General features: G+C 34.3%; 1 protein-coding gene across 1 annotated transcript; it reads right to left on the bottom strand.

The window, feature by feature from the left end:
• Window positions 1-2,167: 2,167 nt before the first annotated feature.
• Window positions 2,168-16,098, bottom strand: LOC116128998. The gene is made up of 18 exons (XM_031414737.1): window positions 15,755-16,098; window positions 14,050-14,780; window positions 11,601-12,940; window positions 10,990-11,216; window positions 10,272-10,827; window positions 10,099-10,180; window positions 9,317-9,364; window positions 8,636-8,833; window positions 6,957-7,395; window positions 6,712-6,871; window positions 6,564-6,625; window positions 6,159-6,253; window positions 5,912-6,025; window positions 5,442-5,544; window positions 5,325-5,338; window positions 5,048-5,145; window positions 4,283-4,698; window positions 2,168-3,726 (listed from the first exon to the last, which is right to left on the bottom strand). The coding sequence occupies exons 1-18, from the start codon at window positions 16,029-16,031 to the stop codon at window positions 2,444-2,446; spliced, it is 6,243 nt and encodes a 2,080-aa protein (XP_031270597.1). The 5' UTR covers window positions 16,032-16,098; the 3' UTR covers window positions 2,168-2,443.
• Between the last annotated feature and the right edge of the window lie 5,410 nt (window positions 16,099-21,508).

The raw sequence follows: 21,508 nt of genomic DNA, 5'->3' as shown, positions 1-21,508 counted from the left end.
TTGACATGTACTAGACTCTTTGGACTTGTATAAAAAAAAAAATTCGTCCATAAAAGATGCTTCCGGCATAAAGAGAATTGATTTTCATCTGCTAAGACCGAAAACTAAAAAAATCTGCTCTTGCTTCCTTTTGGAAAGAGGAGTTGTGTACTGATTGGCTGTGACCAAGCATAATTATCTCATGTTACTGCCATGACTTTTTCCTCTGTAATTTGTAATTTACCAAGGAAGATGAAGGAGCACAATACAAGAGACATGCTAGAGTTAAAGTTAAGAAAACTAGTCCAAAAATATGTTTGGCATTGCTGACATAAGAGGCATGGATTATGTTAATATTGGTCTCAGACTTTCAGTCATCTTCATCTGCAGGAATGGCGATATGATGTAAAACATGGGCCGTACTGGTCATTGGATGGGCCACTCGCCTTTTGCAGGGAAACTGGTTGCCCCATAGAGCAATGCTACAGTTACGAAAACATATTCCAAATTCACACACAGACGTGGCACGATCAGCGACGGACCCAGAATTTTGGCCCGGGCTCCGTGGCTCTGTCATTGTTTTTCAAACAACTAGTAAAAACTTAAAAAAATTACCAAATTTTAAGCAAAGAAAATAATACAATATCAATAATCTAAAAAAAAATAATGCAATAACTTTACCACTTGAATAAATCTATGAGAAGCAAAACTTTGAATAAATTATGTTGAAAATAACATCCAATTCATAAGGAAATACAAGAAAATTTGTGAAAAAAACTTTTTAATCAAAGAGAGTAAAAGACCATGGAAATCTAACGATCTACTTAAATTCAATATAATTAAAAAAGTTTACAACAATCACAATCCACCAAAAATGTTTTACACAAATTTCTTATTTCTCCTCCTTTTTTTTCTTTTAATTTTTATTTTTTATTTTTGGCTTTCAAAGATTATAATATAAATTTGCATGACTTTGATCAGGTCTAACCTAAGTTAAAGTAAACCAAAACTTAAATTAAGTCAACGTTGTCTTAACTTTTAATATGAATGAATAAAAAAAGGGAAATTTTCTTAGTATAAAGTATAAACATAGATAATAACTCAAATTTCTTTAATAATTTTAAGCAGTTAACCGGTGAAGTTTAAAATGTAGGAAAGTGATGGGTGAAGGGTGAAGAGTGAAGCATAACGTTCAGTAAAATATAGTTAAGGTTTAATTTGGGAAAGCAGGAACATTCTTAAACATAAAACAAACTTACAAGATCCATGCCTTTTTTCTATCAAATTAGAATAAAAAACTTCCAAAAAATAAGCATGATTCAACCCTAAAATAAACTAAAATGAAATGAGCAATATACATACATAAAACTGATAAAACAAAAAACGAATCTAATTGTGATACCTTGATTAGTGAAAATTTTAACAATTTCAGTTTTAAAAGTTTTAAGAATAAATAAGATAGAGAAAGTGAACGAGAGAATAAATGATTTTATCTATAAAAAACAGGTGGATATAGAAAATAGTAGAGAGAGTTTTAAATTTTTAATACGACGTAAATGTAAAATACATAGCAAGTTGTTTGGATATATTTATAATATTTCTCCTTTTTTTTAATTCGAAGATAGACCTGATATATATGTTAATAAAAAAAATTTATGGCCTATATAAACAATTTTTTTGTTAAATGTGAGGTAAGGGGCTGGGTCCGCCCCCGGGCACGATCCTCTTTTCTTAAACCGGTGGGTATATGTTTTTCCGTAGAGTGATGCTATGGGTACTAATGGATAGGTACTAATCTGTGTACTAACTAAAGCATAGTACACAGATTAGTACCCATCCATTACTACCCAAAGTATTATTTTTTTCCGTATTCATTTTTCTTGCCGCATTCCCGCATATGACTGTTTATGTAACAAAAATTCATCCAAACTTCCAAACTAATAGAAATGACCAAAAATACATCATTTCAAGCCGATCATTTCGTCACTTCATCTTTGACTTTTCAAGGGATTGTAGATGAGTGATGCTATGGGTACTAACGGATGAGTACTAATCTGTGTACTAACTAAAGCATAATACCTGTACTATGCGCATAATACGGGTACTATACTTTAGTTAGTACACAGATTAGTACCCACCCATTAATACCCAAAGTATTATTCATTGTAGATTGTACCCGAACCCTTCAGGATGTAATGCTTACTAGTTATCACTTAAAACATTTGATTCTTTGAACAAAATATACAGAAAACATGTAAAATCTACCATATGATATGCAATGAGTTACATATGTGCCTCTCCAAAAACGTATAAACAACCTGTCAGCCGACTATAACACTCTGGATGACTTCAAACGAAACAAACTCAATATACGATTTTTGTTGCCCTCTACAAAACTTCTCTATTGTTCTGAAATCTATGAAAAAAAAGTGTCTCCATTTTCTTTATATTTAAATGGTGTCTATCAACCACTCAATCCAGCAAAGTGCTTATTCATGGCCCGGTCTTTTCTGTAATGATTTCTTCCTCCTCCCCTCCTTCCGCCGCCCCGATGATTTCCCATATTCCCTCTCCCTCCCATATCAGTACCATCAGACTTGTTATCTTGTTCCTCATTGGCATCTCTCGATCCTCCTCCCCTCCTTCCCCTGCCCCTATGATTTCCCACATTCCCTCTCCCTCCCATATCAGTGCCATCAGACTTGTTATCTTGTTCCTCATTGGCATCTCTCGATCTTCCTCCCCTCCTACCCTGGCCCCAAGAATTTCTCATGTTCTCTCTACCTTCCACCTCAAAAACATCAGACTGTTTATCCTCTTCCTCATGCTCCATTAGCTTCTTAACAGCACCTAAAGGAAGATTGCCACCACGGCCAAGACCATATATTAATTCTTTCTGAGATTGAGTGACTAATGATGCTTCATTAGCATTTGCAACAGCAACTGAGCCTGCAACCTTGTAACTGTAATTCTTACCATCTTTAACATAATATTGGGGCTTTTTCTTGGATCCCCATTTTGAACTAGGAGCTGCCTGAGCAGAGTTACCGGTCTGTGTACCCCAAGAGTTGCCCGAACTGGAACTGATTCTGTCACCCAAGATCTCATGTTCCTCAAATCCTGACTCCACAACACTCAGTCCCAGGTCATCAAAAGAATCATCATACTCATCTTCATACTCATACTGTGAAATCAAAGCACTAGTTCTTGCATTATCAGTCTCATCTCTGGTATCAAGGGTAACATCATCAGGCAAGTGAGCTTTAGACTTCCTAATGTACCTCCCAACTGTAGATGAGGATGAAAATGAGGGTCTCTCAGTTTGTGGCTCCCTAACAAGTGCCACAGGAGTAGCAGAGTTTGGCATTGTAGGTTCAACTAGTTTTCCTTTCCCTTTATCATTCGTGCTTACAGTCGAAGTAGACTTGGGAACTGTCATTGTTTCTAAAGAAGTATCCAACAACTGCAGATCTTCATGGAGAGTATTCTCAAGGATCCTCTGGATAACCTCTTCTGGATTGTGGTTGTAAACTTCAAGACATGCAGCAAGAAACCCTTTACCATAATCAGGAAATAGGTCCTTTACTTGACTGATTTTAGACTCCTTGATCAGAGCATCTTCATCCATATGCATATTGCTGCTCATCACAGAAGGAGGTACAAGGGCCTGCTTCTTAGCAAGGTCTTTTGAAGAACACATGATCCCAGATAAATATTGCAATTGTTCATCCTCCATGAATATCCATCCTGCATGAAAGAAATGATTAAAAGTTGTTTTAAACATAATAGATAAGGACCGAAATGAATAAACACTGAGGTTAATAAGATTAAGCACAAGTTGATTCAGGGTTTCTATACAAAACTTACTTTAAATTAACTAAAAAGAAGTTAAGAACTAAAAACTGAACATAGATTTTTTAATACAAGACCTAATAGATGTCTCCAAGAAAATAGCCAATATGATTAGATCTCTTGCGCTGAGCATGTGCTCTAGGGATGAATCAACCTCAAAGTAACCTTGGTGAAGAATTTCACTATATATAAAGTCTGTGTTTGGGAACAGGTGGGCTGGGGTATGTGGTCAAAAAGTAACATAAAAGTGGCAAAGCATGCCCCCGCATAATAAACATAATTATACCAGAGTAGCAACATAACCACCAAAGATACTATAAAAAAGTCAAAATAACAATATTCTAATAGCTTTATTATAGTCTTTTGATATATAACAGACATGCCTACAAAGCAGAACAACAATTAACAACAAGAGTGCTGCAGAAAAATGTAGTTTGTGAATGGAACTCACCAGTATTCTGTAGATTCTCAAGTCTTCTAAGTAAATTGTAATTCCTTTCAACTTTTTTAAGAAAAGTTTCCCTGTTTTGGTCCTGAACTTGTAGTGAAACTCCACTGATCTCCCTTAAAGTTTGAACTACAATATCTGCCCTAATGAAGGGATCCTCCACTTTAGCAGGAAACATTTTTGTGACAGCTGGAATCGAAAGACCATCTTCAAACACTTCACTGCCTAGATAGCAAACATCTAATAATTTCCAACCAAGTTTCACTATTCTCATTGATAACATCTTCAAGCTAATAGCAATGTTGGCAATCATTTCATCTTCTCCAGCAGTAAAAATGATTCGAAATCCGCGCTGAAAAGATGGTAGCAATGAATCATGCAACCGAGCGAGGGTGCTGAGCAATTCCTCATTCCCAAAACTGCATAGACAGTAATTCTGATATTAGAATGGAAACAAAACTTCCTTAGAGAATCTGCAGGGAACAGAAGACAGATTGACAGATCAGCCATTTCAAACATACCCTTTCCCTATAACCAAATAAGAATTAAAAGAGCACATGCTGATGGTAGTGGTACACAGGATCAAGTTTCAGTCAGAAACAAAATCCCTCCAACAGATGGGGTTATTGACTCAATGGTAAGTCCAACACATCAAATTAATTAAAACCCCAAACTACACGTAAGACATACCAAGAGGTTCTACTGAGAAAACAACAAAGAAAAATGAAGCCTTTAATTTTAGAAGATATTCAGTAGTCAGAAAGGAACCTCATCTCAACAGGGCTCGAGAAGATCAGAGCTGCTGGACTGTATGCAGTAACAAAAGCATCCATGGATACAATTGCATCATTTATAAAGTCCATCACCTGAACAAGGACAATAGTTCATAATTAGAAGTAATGCACATCTTGCTTACAAAATTGTTAAGTAATATGAGCATATAAATTCACTGCCTTGTCCCATGGGTAATCAATATCAGGAAAATAGTTTCATTGCAGTAAAAAATACATGGCAATTATTTGTTTCACTCATTCACACAACAAACAAACAAGAATAAACCTATAATCATTTTACATATCTACACGCAGATGATTAAAAGATTCCCATTCCAATGAAAAGAACAAATGGAGCAGTGTGGGAGAACAGACAGAGAATCATCAACCCATTATGTTCCTGAAAGAATAAAGAAAGCAACTCACCTCTAAAAGATCAGCACGAAGCCGACTTAATTCTCTCTCTTCATGCCGCCCAGAGGAAAATAGAGCCTGCTCATCAAATCAGACATAAATATACAAGAAATCCTTTCTTCCAAAATCTTACTATCATGAAGTTTAAAAAGACAAGAAATATATAATCAATTATAAACACTAACTTTAAATTAAAACCAAGATTGTCATCAAGACACCCACAAGATAAGCACCACCATGTTTTCATTTCTGTATCCAATCAAGTTAATCATGATTTATAAGAGCAAAAGAAGGTAGGATGCTATGGACCATATGGATAACGACTTTTCGTACCACAAGGCACATTGCATATACTCTTATTCAGTGAATAACAGTAAATAAATCTCACATTAGCACAAATTTATTGGAAGAAACTTTCTGTGAGTATGTAAACTAGAAATTGTACCTCTAAAGATGAGCTGCAACGTTGATGCATTGTGTGAACAATACCCAAGAAATGAGACAATACTCCAATAAAATTGTCATGAATCCCAGGCTGAGCTTTCAGAGCATTACTGACCTATAAAAAAAGGTATAGAATAGAGAGAAATAAGTAATCCAATTAATACATATACAATAATACAACTAACCAACTCTCAATAAAAGCTAATTTCCCTAGAGATAGAGCAATCGTTGTGGATATGAATCCTTACAAGCAATCTGGCCAAATCTTCATTTTCATGACCATATATAGCACAAATATCCAACAGCTTAGGCAAGTCAAGCAACTTCTTTTCCTGCAAAAGGACTACATGCAAAATTAGTGAACAAATGTGTATTTGAAAATAATATGATCACTAATAGTCTAATACAGCATTCCATCTTCAACATACACCAGACTAAATGAGGGCTGAGCTGTGAAACAAAGTAAAAAAATATTATTTGCAAGAAATAATATTTTATCAGTTGAGGTATGGATAAATTATTATATAAAGCCAATCAAAAGCCCATAGAAAAAGTAATAAATTACACCATAACAAGGTATATGCAAACAAATACACATAAAACGACTAAACCAAACAAAAGCCTTATTAAATTCCTTTACCAACAAGAACCACCTGCATGGTCTTTAGAACTAAGGCTATCAGCAGCACGGGCGCCAGGATCTTTATTAGAAGATCTGCATTACGCACACAAAGAGAAAGAAAAAAAAAAAAGTGATCCAATAGTAAATTAATGGGCAAAAAATAACAAGAGATGACTTACATTCGATAAAATAGCATAAAAACACGGCGGCTTAATTCGAACTCTCCAACAATGACCCCTGCAACTATTCCCTTGACTCCACGATAGGGAAAGTCATACCATCTGCTTCTAAACTTTAAGAAACTATCCAAAAAATCATGCAATGACGCGTCACTAGCCACTGACCACAACAAAAGAAGTCAAAATTTCATCCTAGGTAACTAAGAATATTGATAATATTAAACAAAAAACAAAAAACAAAATACCTTCTCTCCAGAAATCTCTAGGGTTTAATTTTAGCGACCTAGACAACTCCCTGTTTAACAAATCAACAACCCTCTGCGATTCGACCGGATCCAATCCTCCTTCATCAGCGCTGAGACCAGCAGCGACGGCTTCGTCCTGCGGCAAGTAATTTACGAAATTACGAGAATGAGCATGAGCTGAAGCTGCTGCGTCAAGGGTCGGTGCCCCGCTGCCGGATGACGTGGCGCTACTAGATGTTGGCACATCGGAATTTTGTCTAAGGGAATTTGACAGAGTGGTGGCGTTAAGGTCTTTTGGGATAAAATTTCTTTTGTTTCTGGGAAACTCTTGTTTGTTATTGTTGTTATATCGGTTCGACATCATTAACAGTGAATCGGTTATTTGAGAGAGTTGATAAGAGGAAATTTGGAGTAGAAGAATTTGATCAGTAGAAATTTCCTGTGCTGCCAAAGAAGATGGAGTGACGGAGTTCTTTTTAATTTAGGCCAATTTCAAGATACCTCTCTTGAGGTTTGGTAAAAACCATGAAAGCCCAAATATTTTGAAAAAATTCCTGACCACCGCTCACATCCGGGTTTTGTCTCATATAAAACAAAATAACAGAATTGCCCTTCACAGTGTTTTTGACCCTTGGTGAGCAAGTAATACTAATTAAATCTCCAACTCTTCACTTTCTGCACAATGTTGGTTATTATCGGGTAAATGATTCCATTTTCTTCGTTTCATTAATGCAAACACTTTTACTAAAGCTTTAGTTTGTATTTAACTAAATTCATTCCCATTTTCAATGATTAGGATATAGGAATTAGGAGGCAATGCGGGCAGATTTATTCTTCACCTGCACATTAACACAACGCAACCAAGCAGAATTTCAGAAACCCTTCAACTCAACTCTATATTAATATCTTTTTCCTTGGCCACTCGTACTGAGACATCAAAATCAATGCGTTGAATTAAACCTTATTTCTATTTTATTTTCATCCTCATTCAGTCATGAGGTCCAGACAGATCAAATTAGTGAAAATGATCAATTGTCATTTATGATTTTAACCCGCTACAAACTCCTTCCAAAATTATATTAAAAATAATTCTAGAGCTTTTTATATAAAATGTAAAACAATATAAATAGAAGAAGCAAAACAAAATGATGATAAATGGAAGAGTTATACAATAAATTTAGTCTCAAGAATATACAAACATAACATAACATTACTTTAGATATTTACAAGATTCGATAAAAGGAGGAGAAAATTGATTAAAAGACATCTAATAATTTATATTTGTGATGGTGTCAACACATGAAAAGATGCTAAAAGTTTAGAATCAAAACAACAATTAAACACTATTTGAACCATCACCTAGGCATCTACAAGCATTAAATTGAAATTCCTATAAGTCTACAAAAACTTATATACCATACAGAGTGTATGTAAATTATGTAAATCAACAACCCTTGATTCCTCAATAAACTATCAAACATTAGATCCATTAATTTCTGCCTAGTCAGATCGGTGATTCTATTCTCTTTCTTACAGTACCAACAATAAGAAACAAAAAGTTTTGTTTCTTCTAACATAAGTGAAATATATTTCCGGCAAAAATCACGATATTGTAACAGTAAGTGCCAAAATATATCTCATAGAGCAGAACAAGCATGTCTACTCAATGAAGATCATACCCATTCAAAGTTTGTTTCTTTGGGCAAAACCAAAGCAATGAGACAGTCAGATGAATCAGGTGCAACTGAAAGCATGGAGCACACCTCATGCGAGTAAGGAAGTATAAAGAGAAGCCTTGCCCAAATGGATTTTAAAGCTGGAATCTTGATTACTCCGGCACATTCTCTCTGCTTCAGGTATGATATAAAATCCTGAAACTGCACAAGAAGTTGCAAAACAATGAGTGCAGTAAAATTTAGAGATTTTAAGACAATGGTTCCACTTCCTAACTATGCATCAGATGATTACACAACATTTATTATAAAGCCCCATGATAATCAGATGTTAAAGCTGACTTCAAGCTTAATAGAGTGGAAATGAGATATCTAACAATTCTACCATCTGGATTACAATTAAAATTTGATTAAAAATTTTCAGGCTTCGGCAGATAATATATCATTTCCCTTCTACAGTGAGATCTTTTAGTGTTCGATAACAAATTTAAGCTTCAGTGATAAGTTTGCAAATAAATTATCATAGTAAACGTTTTTCTAAGAAGCATTTTTGGAAATATTGAGTGTGTTTTGGGAGATTAAGTTAAAGACAAAAATCACCTACCGAAAGTAATAGTAAATCACACCATGACAGATATGTTGCAGAAATAACTGTGAAACAAAAAATAAATAAATGAGAAAACTTACGCCTTTATGGTCACCAGAAGAAGAGGGAATCAGCCGACATACCTCCCTCTGCAACACACATCAAAAACTGTAAAGTATGAAAACAAAAGATATTTATACCATTTCAGAATATGTCATAAAAAGAATAAAGGAAGTTCATTAAACAGCTAATAATCAGTTATTGAACTGGCGCAAAAAGTTAACTGCATAACAAAAGCATCCAAAAAAGGGAAGTAGAGGAAGAAGGAGCAGCAACTCAAAATCTGTGTCTTACATTCCATAGAATATCGGATTGAGGGTCCAACCAAACTACTCAGAGTACATTTCAAAAAAATTTCCTATGCGTCTAAAACAGAAAATCCACGAGTAGAAGCACAATGCATCTTAAGAATTCCTTGCAGCATAATCGAAAGTTCATTATTTGAAAGCTAAAATTATGTTCGGATACTGAAGAATTCAGGAAAGATGTTCAAAATTTTGCATCTTGCAGAAGAAGAGGAAACATTACTCCATAGTTCCACATGCAACAGACTTATTAAGGCTTAAAGGAAGTTCAAAACCATTACTTTAAACTACAAATTGAGTAAATATTTTGGCATAAAAAACAATCTCTAGAAAACTGATGTTCAAAAATCCCATATTTTGAAGCAATAAAATTCAGAAAGCCTGATTTATAGGTATATCAGAGAAAATGTTAATTTGATGACAGAATTGTAACCAACCATCAAGATATGAGAGGAGAGGAAAAGGGGGAGAGGGGGGGTGGGTGTTGGGGGAGAGACCAAGAGAGAAAGTAAACTCACTTTATGTGGCGGGGTACTAGTAAATGTTGACGTCACATGCCGGAAATCAGTTCGTTTGGTCATATCTAATTTAGCAGGCCATCTGCACCAAGTATTAACCATGGAAACCATTACTAGAAATTAGTTTCAAGTACAACCAGATCAAAAATAACAAATTGAGACAAAGCTCTCACTCGGCAGGTTCAGAAATGTCATTCGAATACTTGCAAATATTTGAATCCTCTCTTCGAGCATAGATTGTGCAGTAGTGAACACCACTCTTGCATAGTGTTCCCTGCCACTGGAACTGGACTAATTGTCCAGAACTTTCCTTTTCAGTTGATTCTGTGGCAGGTGGAGGTGGAGGTGGAGGTGGAGGGGGAGAACTAGGTGGTGGAGATGGAGGCAACGGAGGAGGTTCTTCAGGCTGAGGTGGTGGTAGGGATGATAAAGGTGGGGGTACAACAGGATGAGAAAACATCTGATCATAACTCTGCATTGATGCTCCCTGTATCTGTGCAAGTGGAGTCACCGAAGGGGGTATGAAAGGAGCTGCGACTGCATTCCCATGAAATGTATTGGGCACAACACTAGGCGAGATCGGGTTTAAAGGGAAATGATGATTTGATCCTCTTGCATCCCAGGAACTGTTTGGAGGAGGGTAAACAGGTCGCAAAAATGGAGATGGCTGGATTTGTTGTGGTGGTGGAATAGGTCCCTGTGTTGCGATAGGTAAGCATGGCATGTTACCTGAAACAGAATGCAACTCGATTTTAGATTTTTCATTTACCCACATTTCTTCGGTGGCCCAGAAATCAGTGTGACCACTTAAAAAAAATCAGTCAGATATACAACTACAATGAACGGGGAAAATGGAGAAGCGATATTAAATTTCAATAAATAAATTAGCACCTCCTTGTGAAGGATTAAGCATTATGTTATTGTCATGACCATCAATTTTTCTAACCCCAACTTCAGGAATCTCTGCACGAGTAGAAACAGGCCAATTTGACTGAAATGAGTGTCCACCTTGTACACCAGTTCCATGATTCTCAGATATTACTCTGGGGGATACAAGCTCCATTGAACTGCCCTCAGGTCTTACAGTGTATGGTGAAGCATGGTGCTTTCCTGGTTGACTGCACAAATAGCGGAAAGAATTTATCTTTAGGTAGAGAGTAGTGATAAATGAATTATACTCTCATGAGTTAGCACAACTTTAAACACTAGAATATCTACACCATCCAAGTACCATGTATTTTTGTTGTCATAAGAGAAGAACAAAGGAAATGAACAGGAACAAAACAAAAAATGAAGTTGTTTCAAACACATGCAATGTCCCAGGTTGTTCAACCATTTCAATAACCACATTCTTTGAAATCTAGAGTCATTATTTAATAAATCTTTTTACGGTCATTCACGTGAAGAACTCAATAAAATATTTCAAAAAGGATAAAATCCAAAAGAGAACCAAACAAAACACATATCTTAGTTCATGGATTCAGAGATTAGAATTGTAAGACCTTGCACCATGGAAAGGGGCAGTGTGAGGTGATCCAAAAGCACTAGTAGACATGTTGCCCATATGACTACTTCTGATGTCAGCATGGACAGGGGCAGCAGGTACAGACCTTGCAACGTCCATATGGGATATTGCAAGATTAGCTGGCCCAGCATTTAAAGGTGGCATATAGTTACTTCTACCCTTACGTAGCTGTCTAAGATGAGCCATTGCAGTGGCAGCTTCTTCAGGAGTTTCAAATTCCATTAGTAATGTACCTTCACAACTAAGATCAGTCACCATGTAAGGACCCTTGTAAACAACTTTACTTGATTCATGCAGAATTTCATCCCTTGCCCACTGGCTTGTAATATTTCCAACATAAACATGAGAACTAGAACCAAATGCAACACCATTTATGGTACCCCTAGTTCCCAATCCTATATCCATGAATTTTATGCGCCAAGGAAAATTGCCATGGATATAATCCCGAGCTCTTATGGCATCAATTATGTTTCTGTATTCAACCAAAGCAAATCCTTTGATTGGGAAGAAAAAGAAATGGTCCAATGGACCAAACCTCTCAAGATGAAACCTTATATGACCTTCAGATACATCAGGTCCAAAAGAACCCAACCACAATTGCTTAGAAGCAGAAAAAATATCCATGGCAGCAGGATCCCCATCAAAATACCAAACAATTTGAGATGTTGTAGAAGCATACGGCACCGTTGAATGGTGATTAGGAGATACCAAAGCATTGCTAGTGCCTCCATCCAAGGATCTCAAGGCAGGAAAATGATTTCTTCCCTCAAATGAATTACTCCGGAAGTCTAATGGTGTTCTAGCAACAGGTGAAAGCATTTGCTGGTTGGATAAGTCTTTAGGAATGGAAGACCTGCCACATGAGTAATCTCCATGGTCACTAGTCTCAAAGTCCATTGACCTTGTGCCACCACTATCATGACTAGAACCTGCATTTGAGTGGAGATCAGTTTCAAGAGGGCCAACTGAGCTGCGAGGTTTCGGATATTGTCCAGAAAAATTGTCAGTAAAACTATCATCACATGATCCATCATGAACTCTTGCATTACCATCTTTTCCTGATAGTTCCCTGGAGGTTTCATGTGTATTAGAGATCCTAGGCACAAAATATTTCCGAGTAACACACTTTGATGCATCAGAATCATCCTCATCACTATCAACTTCACTGGCTTCCACTTTAACCACTTCAGGGAATGCTTCAAAGATTACTTCCAAAGCAGATGTAATTTCTGATACAGCAATTGAAGACGTTGAGTTACATAACTTCTTATACCTTGAAAACATCCAACTTCTCAAAGATGGAATTTGGCCAAGCACCTGCATAGAACATGTTCCAGTGCAAGACATCATTGAGGAGAAAGCAAAGGGTAAGGGAACAAGCATACCACTAACTTTAGATGAACAGAAAAATATCACTTTATATTCTCTTCAAAACTTAAGGACATAAAGCCAGTGTTCGGCTCAGGAAAGATCAATAGAATTGAAGAAAATGACACGGAGATTTTACATGCTTTTGAGGGTGTTTAAAATTAATTAATGAAATAAAAGCACATATGGAAACACCATCCCATGATTTGTTATAACAAAACTGCCACATAATTTTGTAAACAATCTAAATGAAGAAAAGAAAAATTATAGAGCAATCAAGCAGCCACTAGCAAAGCAGGAAAAAGGTCTAACAGACTATTGTCATGAGCATGGAAAATGATCTAAACTTGCAGCAATTACTTTGGGTTTTCTGGTAGATCTAAAAAGTATAAATTTAGACACTGGTAATCAGTTTCAACCTACGATTGCACAAGTTTAGACATCTAAAGGAACATAAGAAGAGTTTTTAGTTTTCACTTTAATCAAACATGTAAAAAGAGTTTTGAATAACCTGAATCAGCCTAAAAAATTTGTATCAGATATATTCACTCAGGAACCAAAAAATTGCAAAACAGGCAACGTGCATGATAGTTGGATCGCAACCCATTCAAGATAGAATTTTCTAAGAAAATGGTTAACAATATCTATGATAATAAAGATGATATTGAACAAACCCTGAAGGCCTTTCTAATCATAAAAAGTTTTGTGTCCATACTCATTGCAGGGGTACTTTTAGAGTAGAAGGAAGAATTGAGATTCTTTTAACTCAATATTTACCATTTAAAGTAATTTGAATGTTCAATAGAGATGCCAGACTTTTTAACCACTACTCATGCTTATTTATTACACATCAATTATCCAAAAGGTGCACCCAAAAGTAATAAAAATTTCGATAAAGATGCTAGAATTTGTAACGTTAGTACTATTTTTTTTATTAAACCTCAATTATCCAAATGATACACCCAAATTTTTTTATTTTTTTTATTTTCCAGTGCAGTATAGAGAATATAAATATATATAACGTCTATTTGAGATGCAGAAATATTATCAAGTATTACCAGTCCCAACAAGCAACTCTTTGGAACAGGAGAGGCATCTATTGAAACTTGGCTGCCACCAGATACTAGCTCATCATTACAAGCCTCCTTCGCTTCAGCGTTTCTTTCAGGAGATTTAGGTCCATCACCTTTTATATCTAAAGGGAAAACCACAGCATCATCATCAAACCTGCTTGTTATTTGACTTAAAAAATATTTTCCTCCATGAACTCCCTCTGATTCAGCAGGGTTGAAGAGCTCGAAACATGCAGCAAGCAAATTCTTAGGGCTAGAAAAGAAAATCCGAAGTAGACAAAGTACACGAAACTTGGACAATTTAATCAATGAAGACTTGTCCTCTTCAGAAAACTTTTTCTTTAGTTCAAGAAAGATCACATTGGAATTTTGCATCTTCAAGATCTCTTTATCAACATTATGAAAAATATCTTTTCCATCGAAGGAGGATAAGAAGAAGGCCAGTACATTATGAAAAACTGCAGAGCAGATGCCTCGGATGACAGATGATGTTGGTGCTTCTGAAGAAGCAGTAGAACAAATATCAACTAGACCAAAAATGCATGCTTTAGCAGTCTGAAATGCAACACCATCAGAATCGTCTCCCCTATTTATCACTGCCAAACTCCAATTATGCATGTTTATGACAACTTTAGCTGCAGCTTCCAGAGCAGTTGGACAGTATGATGCATATCGAGGAACAAGATCAGCTACAATACGTTGCACACTTGCACAGCCTACAAGGTTGGCAGAATTTACAAACATAAGAAATCTCTGCCTGCAAAGATATTAAAGATGATAATATATTTTATCATCTTTCTAACAACAACAGCACACCTTTCCAAGTTATATGAGGAACCTTTAATGCAATACACACAATGGTTGACCCTAAAGTTTTTTTAGTGAAGGAAGATTTCTCTGAAAAAACAGAACAAAACAAAAACTTTTCACTTGTCTTTATTTTACCATTATTATCAAACTACCAGTTTCATAGGAAGGCAAACAGTAAATCTCAGCAGGTTAACTTTGACCAATGAAATAGGCTACCAAACACTACTCATTAACACAATTATCACGCAACCTATATGATCCCTTGTAATGCAAAATAGGGGAAGCAAGAATCTTTAAGGTTTTTATTCTTAAAGCAACAAATTAAATGGCAACCATATCAGCTCAAAGTATTGTATATGGCAGATCAATCAACATGGCCGTTCACTCCAGTAACATGCCACTTGGCTATATTGGCAAAATTGAATAGCCTACAGGAATATCATTCCTCCTGAATCACAAGACTACGTTTCTTATGAAGTATTTGGTCACAAGTATACTAACTAGTCCAACTGAATTAATCTCATCCTATTACTCTACATTTGTGAACACAAACTCAAAGAATAATTTCCACATTATTTGGGATTACAGGCCGTGTTGGCTTCCAATCATTTTAATTGGAGGTCCAAACTTTGAGTTTAAATAACTGTTAGAATTCATGATAGAAGTAATAATCATTGCGTTTGAGATATAAATAAGTTCAATTGTACTTTGTTCTCCCAGTAAATAAAATAGTGAAAATTGAAGGACAAAAATCCTAGAAAGACAAATACTTTCACAAAATTAAAAGGAAAATCCACCAAAACCTAAGCAATAGGAATAGCAATATAGAAATTAACACAGAACTTAAACCCAAAAGAGTTAAAGGAGGGATGGAAAAAACCTCGGGAAGCGCTAATGAGAGAGAGATAAGCTTGTTCAAGCTCAGGCACGTGACGAGCATCATGTTGAGCAATACAAGTCTTAAGTCTTTTATAACACTCGTACACGCTTCGAATCTCATCTTTGTTTCTCCGCCTTGCCTGAATTTCATCTTGAGAGAGCGGTGGCGGTGTTTGTGGAGGAACCACGCAGCTTTCTGCCTCGGCGACGGTTTGTGGTGGTTCTGGTGGCAGGTTGTACAATTTTCGCTTCTTTAGGGGCTGCTCCGCCGATGTCATGGCTGAGAACTGTCTCGCATTTCGGTGTAGAGTGAGAGACCAAATGAGTTTTTATTTTTACGAAATTACGCACATACCCCTATGTGGCAAACTGATGGCATTTATTCATTTTGTACCGTCGATTTCTATACAAAGTTTTAACATCTAATTTTTGTTTTTTTAATGACTGAGTTAGTAGTTGAGCTTATGAATATCTCAATTAATCCCTCGATTAATTTCTCGGGATCTTAGAATTAGTGATTAGATATGAACTCTAATGATTACTTTTATTAGCAATCATGGAGATTTGAACTCACGAGATCATATTAAATTCTTCTTTTGCTATTTTATCTTCAAAGGAACTCAAACTTATGAGACTATATTTAAATCCTCCTCTTGCTCATGTTAGATCCTCCTCTTACTCGTTTACCCTCTGAGAGATTATGTTAGATCCTCCTTTGTTCTTTTACTATCAACGAAACTCAAATTTTAGAGACTATATTAGATTTTCCTTTGCTCTTTTACTATCACGTTATCAGGTGGTAGTTTAAAATCTAATTTTACTTAATACATAGTAATAGGATTTAATTATGTTAGAGTATCTCCAAATTACTCTTTATATGATCTAAATTCTTTATTATAAAGAGTTTATCCATAAAAATAAGTGTCTAACAGACTCTTCATTATTTAAATATAAATTAAAGAGTGAGTTTGACTTTCCACATCTAGGGAGTTAAATTTCTCTCTCTATCATAATTTTAATTAATAAACTACAAGTTTCTATGCATTTTATCTATTAATTTTCTCTCTTGTTAAGTCTTTTTCTTGAAAATAAAGAATATCTTCATTAAATTTAAAGAGTCCAATGGATTTGAATCAAGATTTTATTCTTTATATTTAGAAATTAATGAAGATGCTCTTTATTTACATGAAAAATATTTTTTAAAATAAAAAACACCATTAGAGCATCTTCAAATGACTTTTTATATGATTCAAACTCTTTATTATAAAGAGTCTATCCATAAAAACAAGAGTCTAACAAATTTTAAATATAAATTAAAAAGTGAGTTTGACTCTTCACATATAGAGAATCAAATTTCATTCTTTATAATAATTTTAATTAATAAAATACAAATTTCTATATATTTTATTTATTAATTCTCGCTCTTATTAAGTCTTTTTCTTAAAAATAAAAAGTATTTTCATTAAATTTAAAGAGTTCATTGGATTTAAATAAAAAAATTGTTCTTTATATTTAAAAATCAATGAAGATATTCTTTAAAATAAAGAACACCATTAGAGATGCTTTAATCGACTCTTAGAACATCTCCAAAAGACTCTTTAAATGACCTAAATTATTTATTATAAAGAGTCTATCCATAAAAACAAGAATCCAACATACTTTTTATCTTTAAAATATAAATTAAAGAATGAGTTTAAAGAGACATCTAGAGAGTCAAATTTCTCTCTCTATCCTAATTTTAATTAATAAACTACAACTTTTTATGCATTTTATTTATTATTTCTCTCTCCCATTAAGTCTATTTCTTGAAAATAAAGAGCATCTTCATTAAATTTAAAGAGTCTATTGGATTTGAATAAAAATTGTGATTTTTATATTTAAAAATTAATGAAGACGTTCTTTATTTATAAGAAATATACTCTTCAAAATAAAGAGCACTATTGGACCTTTATTTGGCTCTCTACATTTAGACAGTCAAATTTCAGTCCCTATTATAATTTTAATTAATAATTACATGTTTCTATATAATTTATTTATTAATTCTCCCTCCTATTAAGTCTCTTTCTTGAAAATAAAAAGCATATTTATTAAATTTAAAGAGTTTATTGGATTTGAATAAAAACTTTATTCTTTATATTTAAAAATTAAGGAATACAAAATTTATGCTTTATATTTAAAAATCAACAAAAGACGATCTCCATTTATATGAAAATAAATTTTAGGTGTACAAAAAGTCTTTTTACCTAGTGCCACATCACCTGTGCTCTCTTCAGTCTTTTCTCTTTCTTTTCCTTCTCTTTTCCTCTGCCCTCAATCTTCTCTTCATTTTGCAGATTTTTTTTTTTTTTTTGGGCCTTTATCATTGATTTTTAAAAAATTTTTCTCACCATTCTCATCTCCTGTATCTTCTTTCTCTCCCGTCTTTTCTTCCTCATCTTCTATTTCTTTTTCCTTTTTTTTTACTTATATTTTCTCATTGAAAATTCTCTCTCTACATTTTTCCTACATTATGCTTCACATTTTCTCGAAAAAATTCCATCTCTAAACAAACAATATAATGCTAATAAGCAAGTTTGTTCATAACCAAATTCAAACTCTTTAATCTTCGAAATACATCCCCCAGAAACCCAAGAATAGTACTTGAAACATTAGCAAAGTTTGCCGAAAACTTATGCAAAGTCGTTGCATTTGTTAAACCCACAGGAATCTCTCAAGACTCAAAGGAATTATAATCAAGGTTTACACTTTGCAAAGAAGTTGACCCAAAAAAGAAATCCGGGGAAAATATGAAAAATTGTTGTTATTAAAAAGCACTTCTTGAAGAGAAATCAACCCAGCAAGAGTTGGGATAAGCCCACTCTGTTCGTTCTTCATCACCTCAAGTATAGTAAGTGAAGTTAAGTTCTTAAGAAGCGGTGGGAGAGTTCCTTTCAAGCCTAGTGAACCGATTTGGATCTTGGTGATCTGATTCTCTCTTCCATCTCTAACTCTGCTTTTCTACATTCTTCGTTTAGAGATGGAATTTTTTGAGAAAATGTGAATCAAAATGTAGAAAAAAATTTAGAGAGGGAATTTTTCATGAGAAAATATAAGGGAAAATAGAAAAAGGGAAAAAGGAAAAGGAAATAGAAGGAGAGGAAGAAGAGACGGAAGAGAAAGGAGAAAGAAGAGAGAAGAGAAAAGAGTGGAGAGAAATTTTTTTAGAAAATCAATGATAAAGGAAAAAAAAAATATTAGGTTTTTATTTTATTATATCTGCAAAACCGAGAGAAGATTGAGGAAGAAGAAGAAGCGAAGGAAAAGAAAGAGAAAATACTAAAGAGAGAGGGCACGTGATGTGAAAACTGATGATGTAGTAACTGTCACATCTTGGTACCCATATGAAAAATACTTTTCAAAATAAAGAGGGCAAATGATGCTCTTACACCGTAACTTTACTCCAATCTTGTATTCCTACAATTATGTATATAATATTAGGTGTTCAAATTTTTTTATCTTCCATCGGATGATGTGAGTATGTGACATTGATTATCGTATGATTCATATCACTAAATAAAAGTAACAATACAATCATAAGAAGCATATAATTACATCCCTATAATTACATCATTTCTCAACAAATACTATCATTAGGTACCATTTATACATTGATATTACTTGACAACCAAACGTGGTAATCAAGTAATATAAGATGACATTACCCTAGTAATGTCACTTAACCCCGAACCAAACTGACCCATAGTAATAGGATTTAATTATGTTAGACTATCTCCAAATGACTCTTTATATGATCTAAATTCTTTATTATAAAGAGTTTATCCAAAAAAAACAAGTGTCCAACAGACTCTTCATTCTTTAAATATAAATTAAAGAGTGAGTTTGACTTTCCACATCTAGAGAGTCAAATTTCTCTCTTTATCCTAATTTTAATTAATAAACTACAAGTTTCTATGCATTTTATCTATTAATTTTCTCTCTTATTAAGTTTTTTTCTTGAAAATAAAGAGCATCTTCATTAAATTTAAAGAGTCCATTGGATTTGAATCAAGATTTTGTTTTTTATATTTAGAAATTAATGAAGATACTCTTTATTTATATGAAAGATGTTTTTTAAAATAAAAAACACAATTAGAGCATCTTCAAATGACTTTTTATATGACTCAAACTCTTTATTATAAAGAGTCTATCCATAAAACTAGGGCTGTTCAAAAAAATCCGATATCCAATATCCGATCCTGATCCGCTCCGCTCCGATTCGAAAAAATCAGATATCCAAAAATTCAGATCAGATACGGATCGTATTTTAAAACAATCCGAATATTCGGATCAGATATCGGATCAGGATTGTTAAAAAATCAAATATCCGTATCCGATCCGGATTGTACTAAAAGTCTAAAACTACGTCGTTTTGCTTTTAAAATAACCCTAACACAATTAAACTCAACTCTCTCACTCTCAATCTCTCTCGCTCGAACACGCACAAGCATAGACACAGTCACACAAAGTCTCAAACTCAACTCTCTCAGACTCAGATCTCAGTCTCTCTCGCTCAACTCTGTCAGTCTCTCTCACTCGAAGTCGAACACTCACAGACACAGTCACTCAAACTCAACTCTCTCAGATCTCAGTCTCTCTCGCTCGACACTCGACAAGCACTCAAACTCAACTCTCTCAGTCTCTCTCGCTCTGTCGCTCAACTCTCTCAGTCTCTCTCGCTCGACACTCGACAGACGAGTAAAAAACTCACGACTCAACCTCTCCTAAATCCCTAATTGAAGCCCCAAATCGATCGTAAGTAAATTTCTTTAGATTTGCTGAATTTTCTTTTTCCCTTTTGAAATTGTAGTGTTTTCTATTATAAATTGTTGAATTTTAGAGGTTGCTAACATAATGTGTGTAATAGATTTTTTCCCCAAATATAATTTAATTATATATGTTGGATAATGAATGTTGCTATGTTAAATTATTGATGTTTGGTTCGTCACCATTTTATTTGATGTTGTATGGTGTAATGAGTTGATTGTTGAAGTGGAAAAATCCAACCAATTGGTGGGATTGGTTTGTTGGATTGGTTTGTTTGATTAGAAAAATAGAAGTGTTTTCCTTTATGAATATGAATTTGTTGGTTGTACACTTGTTGTTTTGGATTCATTAATATTGGTTGGGCATTTTGGAGGTTGCTAACATAATGTTGTCTTTATATATTAATAGGTTGAATTAAATTTTAGGGATGAATGATAAAAGAAGCATAAATTCTAGACTTATTGTTTGTAAATTGTAGGTTGGAAGCTTAATGAATTGAAAAACTATAACAAGAGACGGGTCGGTTTATTTATCATTTATTTGTTCATATCATTCTTTTATGCTCTGAATATGTTGACTAATCTTAATTATTGATGAAATTAGGCTGAAGGCCCCAAGGCAGATGATGAAAAGGAGTCTGAGAAGTCAATGTCAGAGGTCAACGATGAGGAGGGCAGTGGTGAGGTATAATTTATATGCAATTAATTTTGTTGTTAATCTTAAAAGTTGTTTATTGAAATGGTTTATTTGTTTTGTTTTGTACAGGAGGATGACGACAAGTAGGAATTGGCAATGAAGATAGCATAGTCATTTAAGTTGTGACAATGTTTGGACAACATATGTTAAATGTTTTGTGCTTTCATGTTAATTTTTTTTATATACTTTTATCATGTAAGGATGAAGATAACATAGTCATTTAGGCTGTGACATGTTTGGACAACATATGTTAAAT

Source organism: Pistacia vera, unplaced genomic scaffold (genome assembly GCF_008641045.1).
Source record: "Pistacia vera cultivar Batoury unplaced genomic scaffold, PisVer_v2 Contig206, whole genome shotgun sequence".
NCBI classification, from domain to species: Eukaryota; Viridiplantae; Streptophyta; class Magnoliopsida; order Sapindales; family Anacardiaceae; genus Pistacia; species Pistacia vera.
Note: the sequence above shows the minus strand (reverse complement) of the source record. Positions and strands in the feature narration are given on the sequence as shown.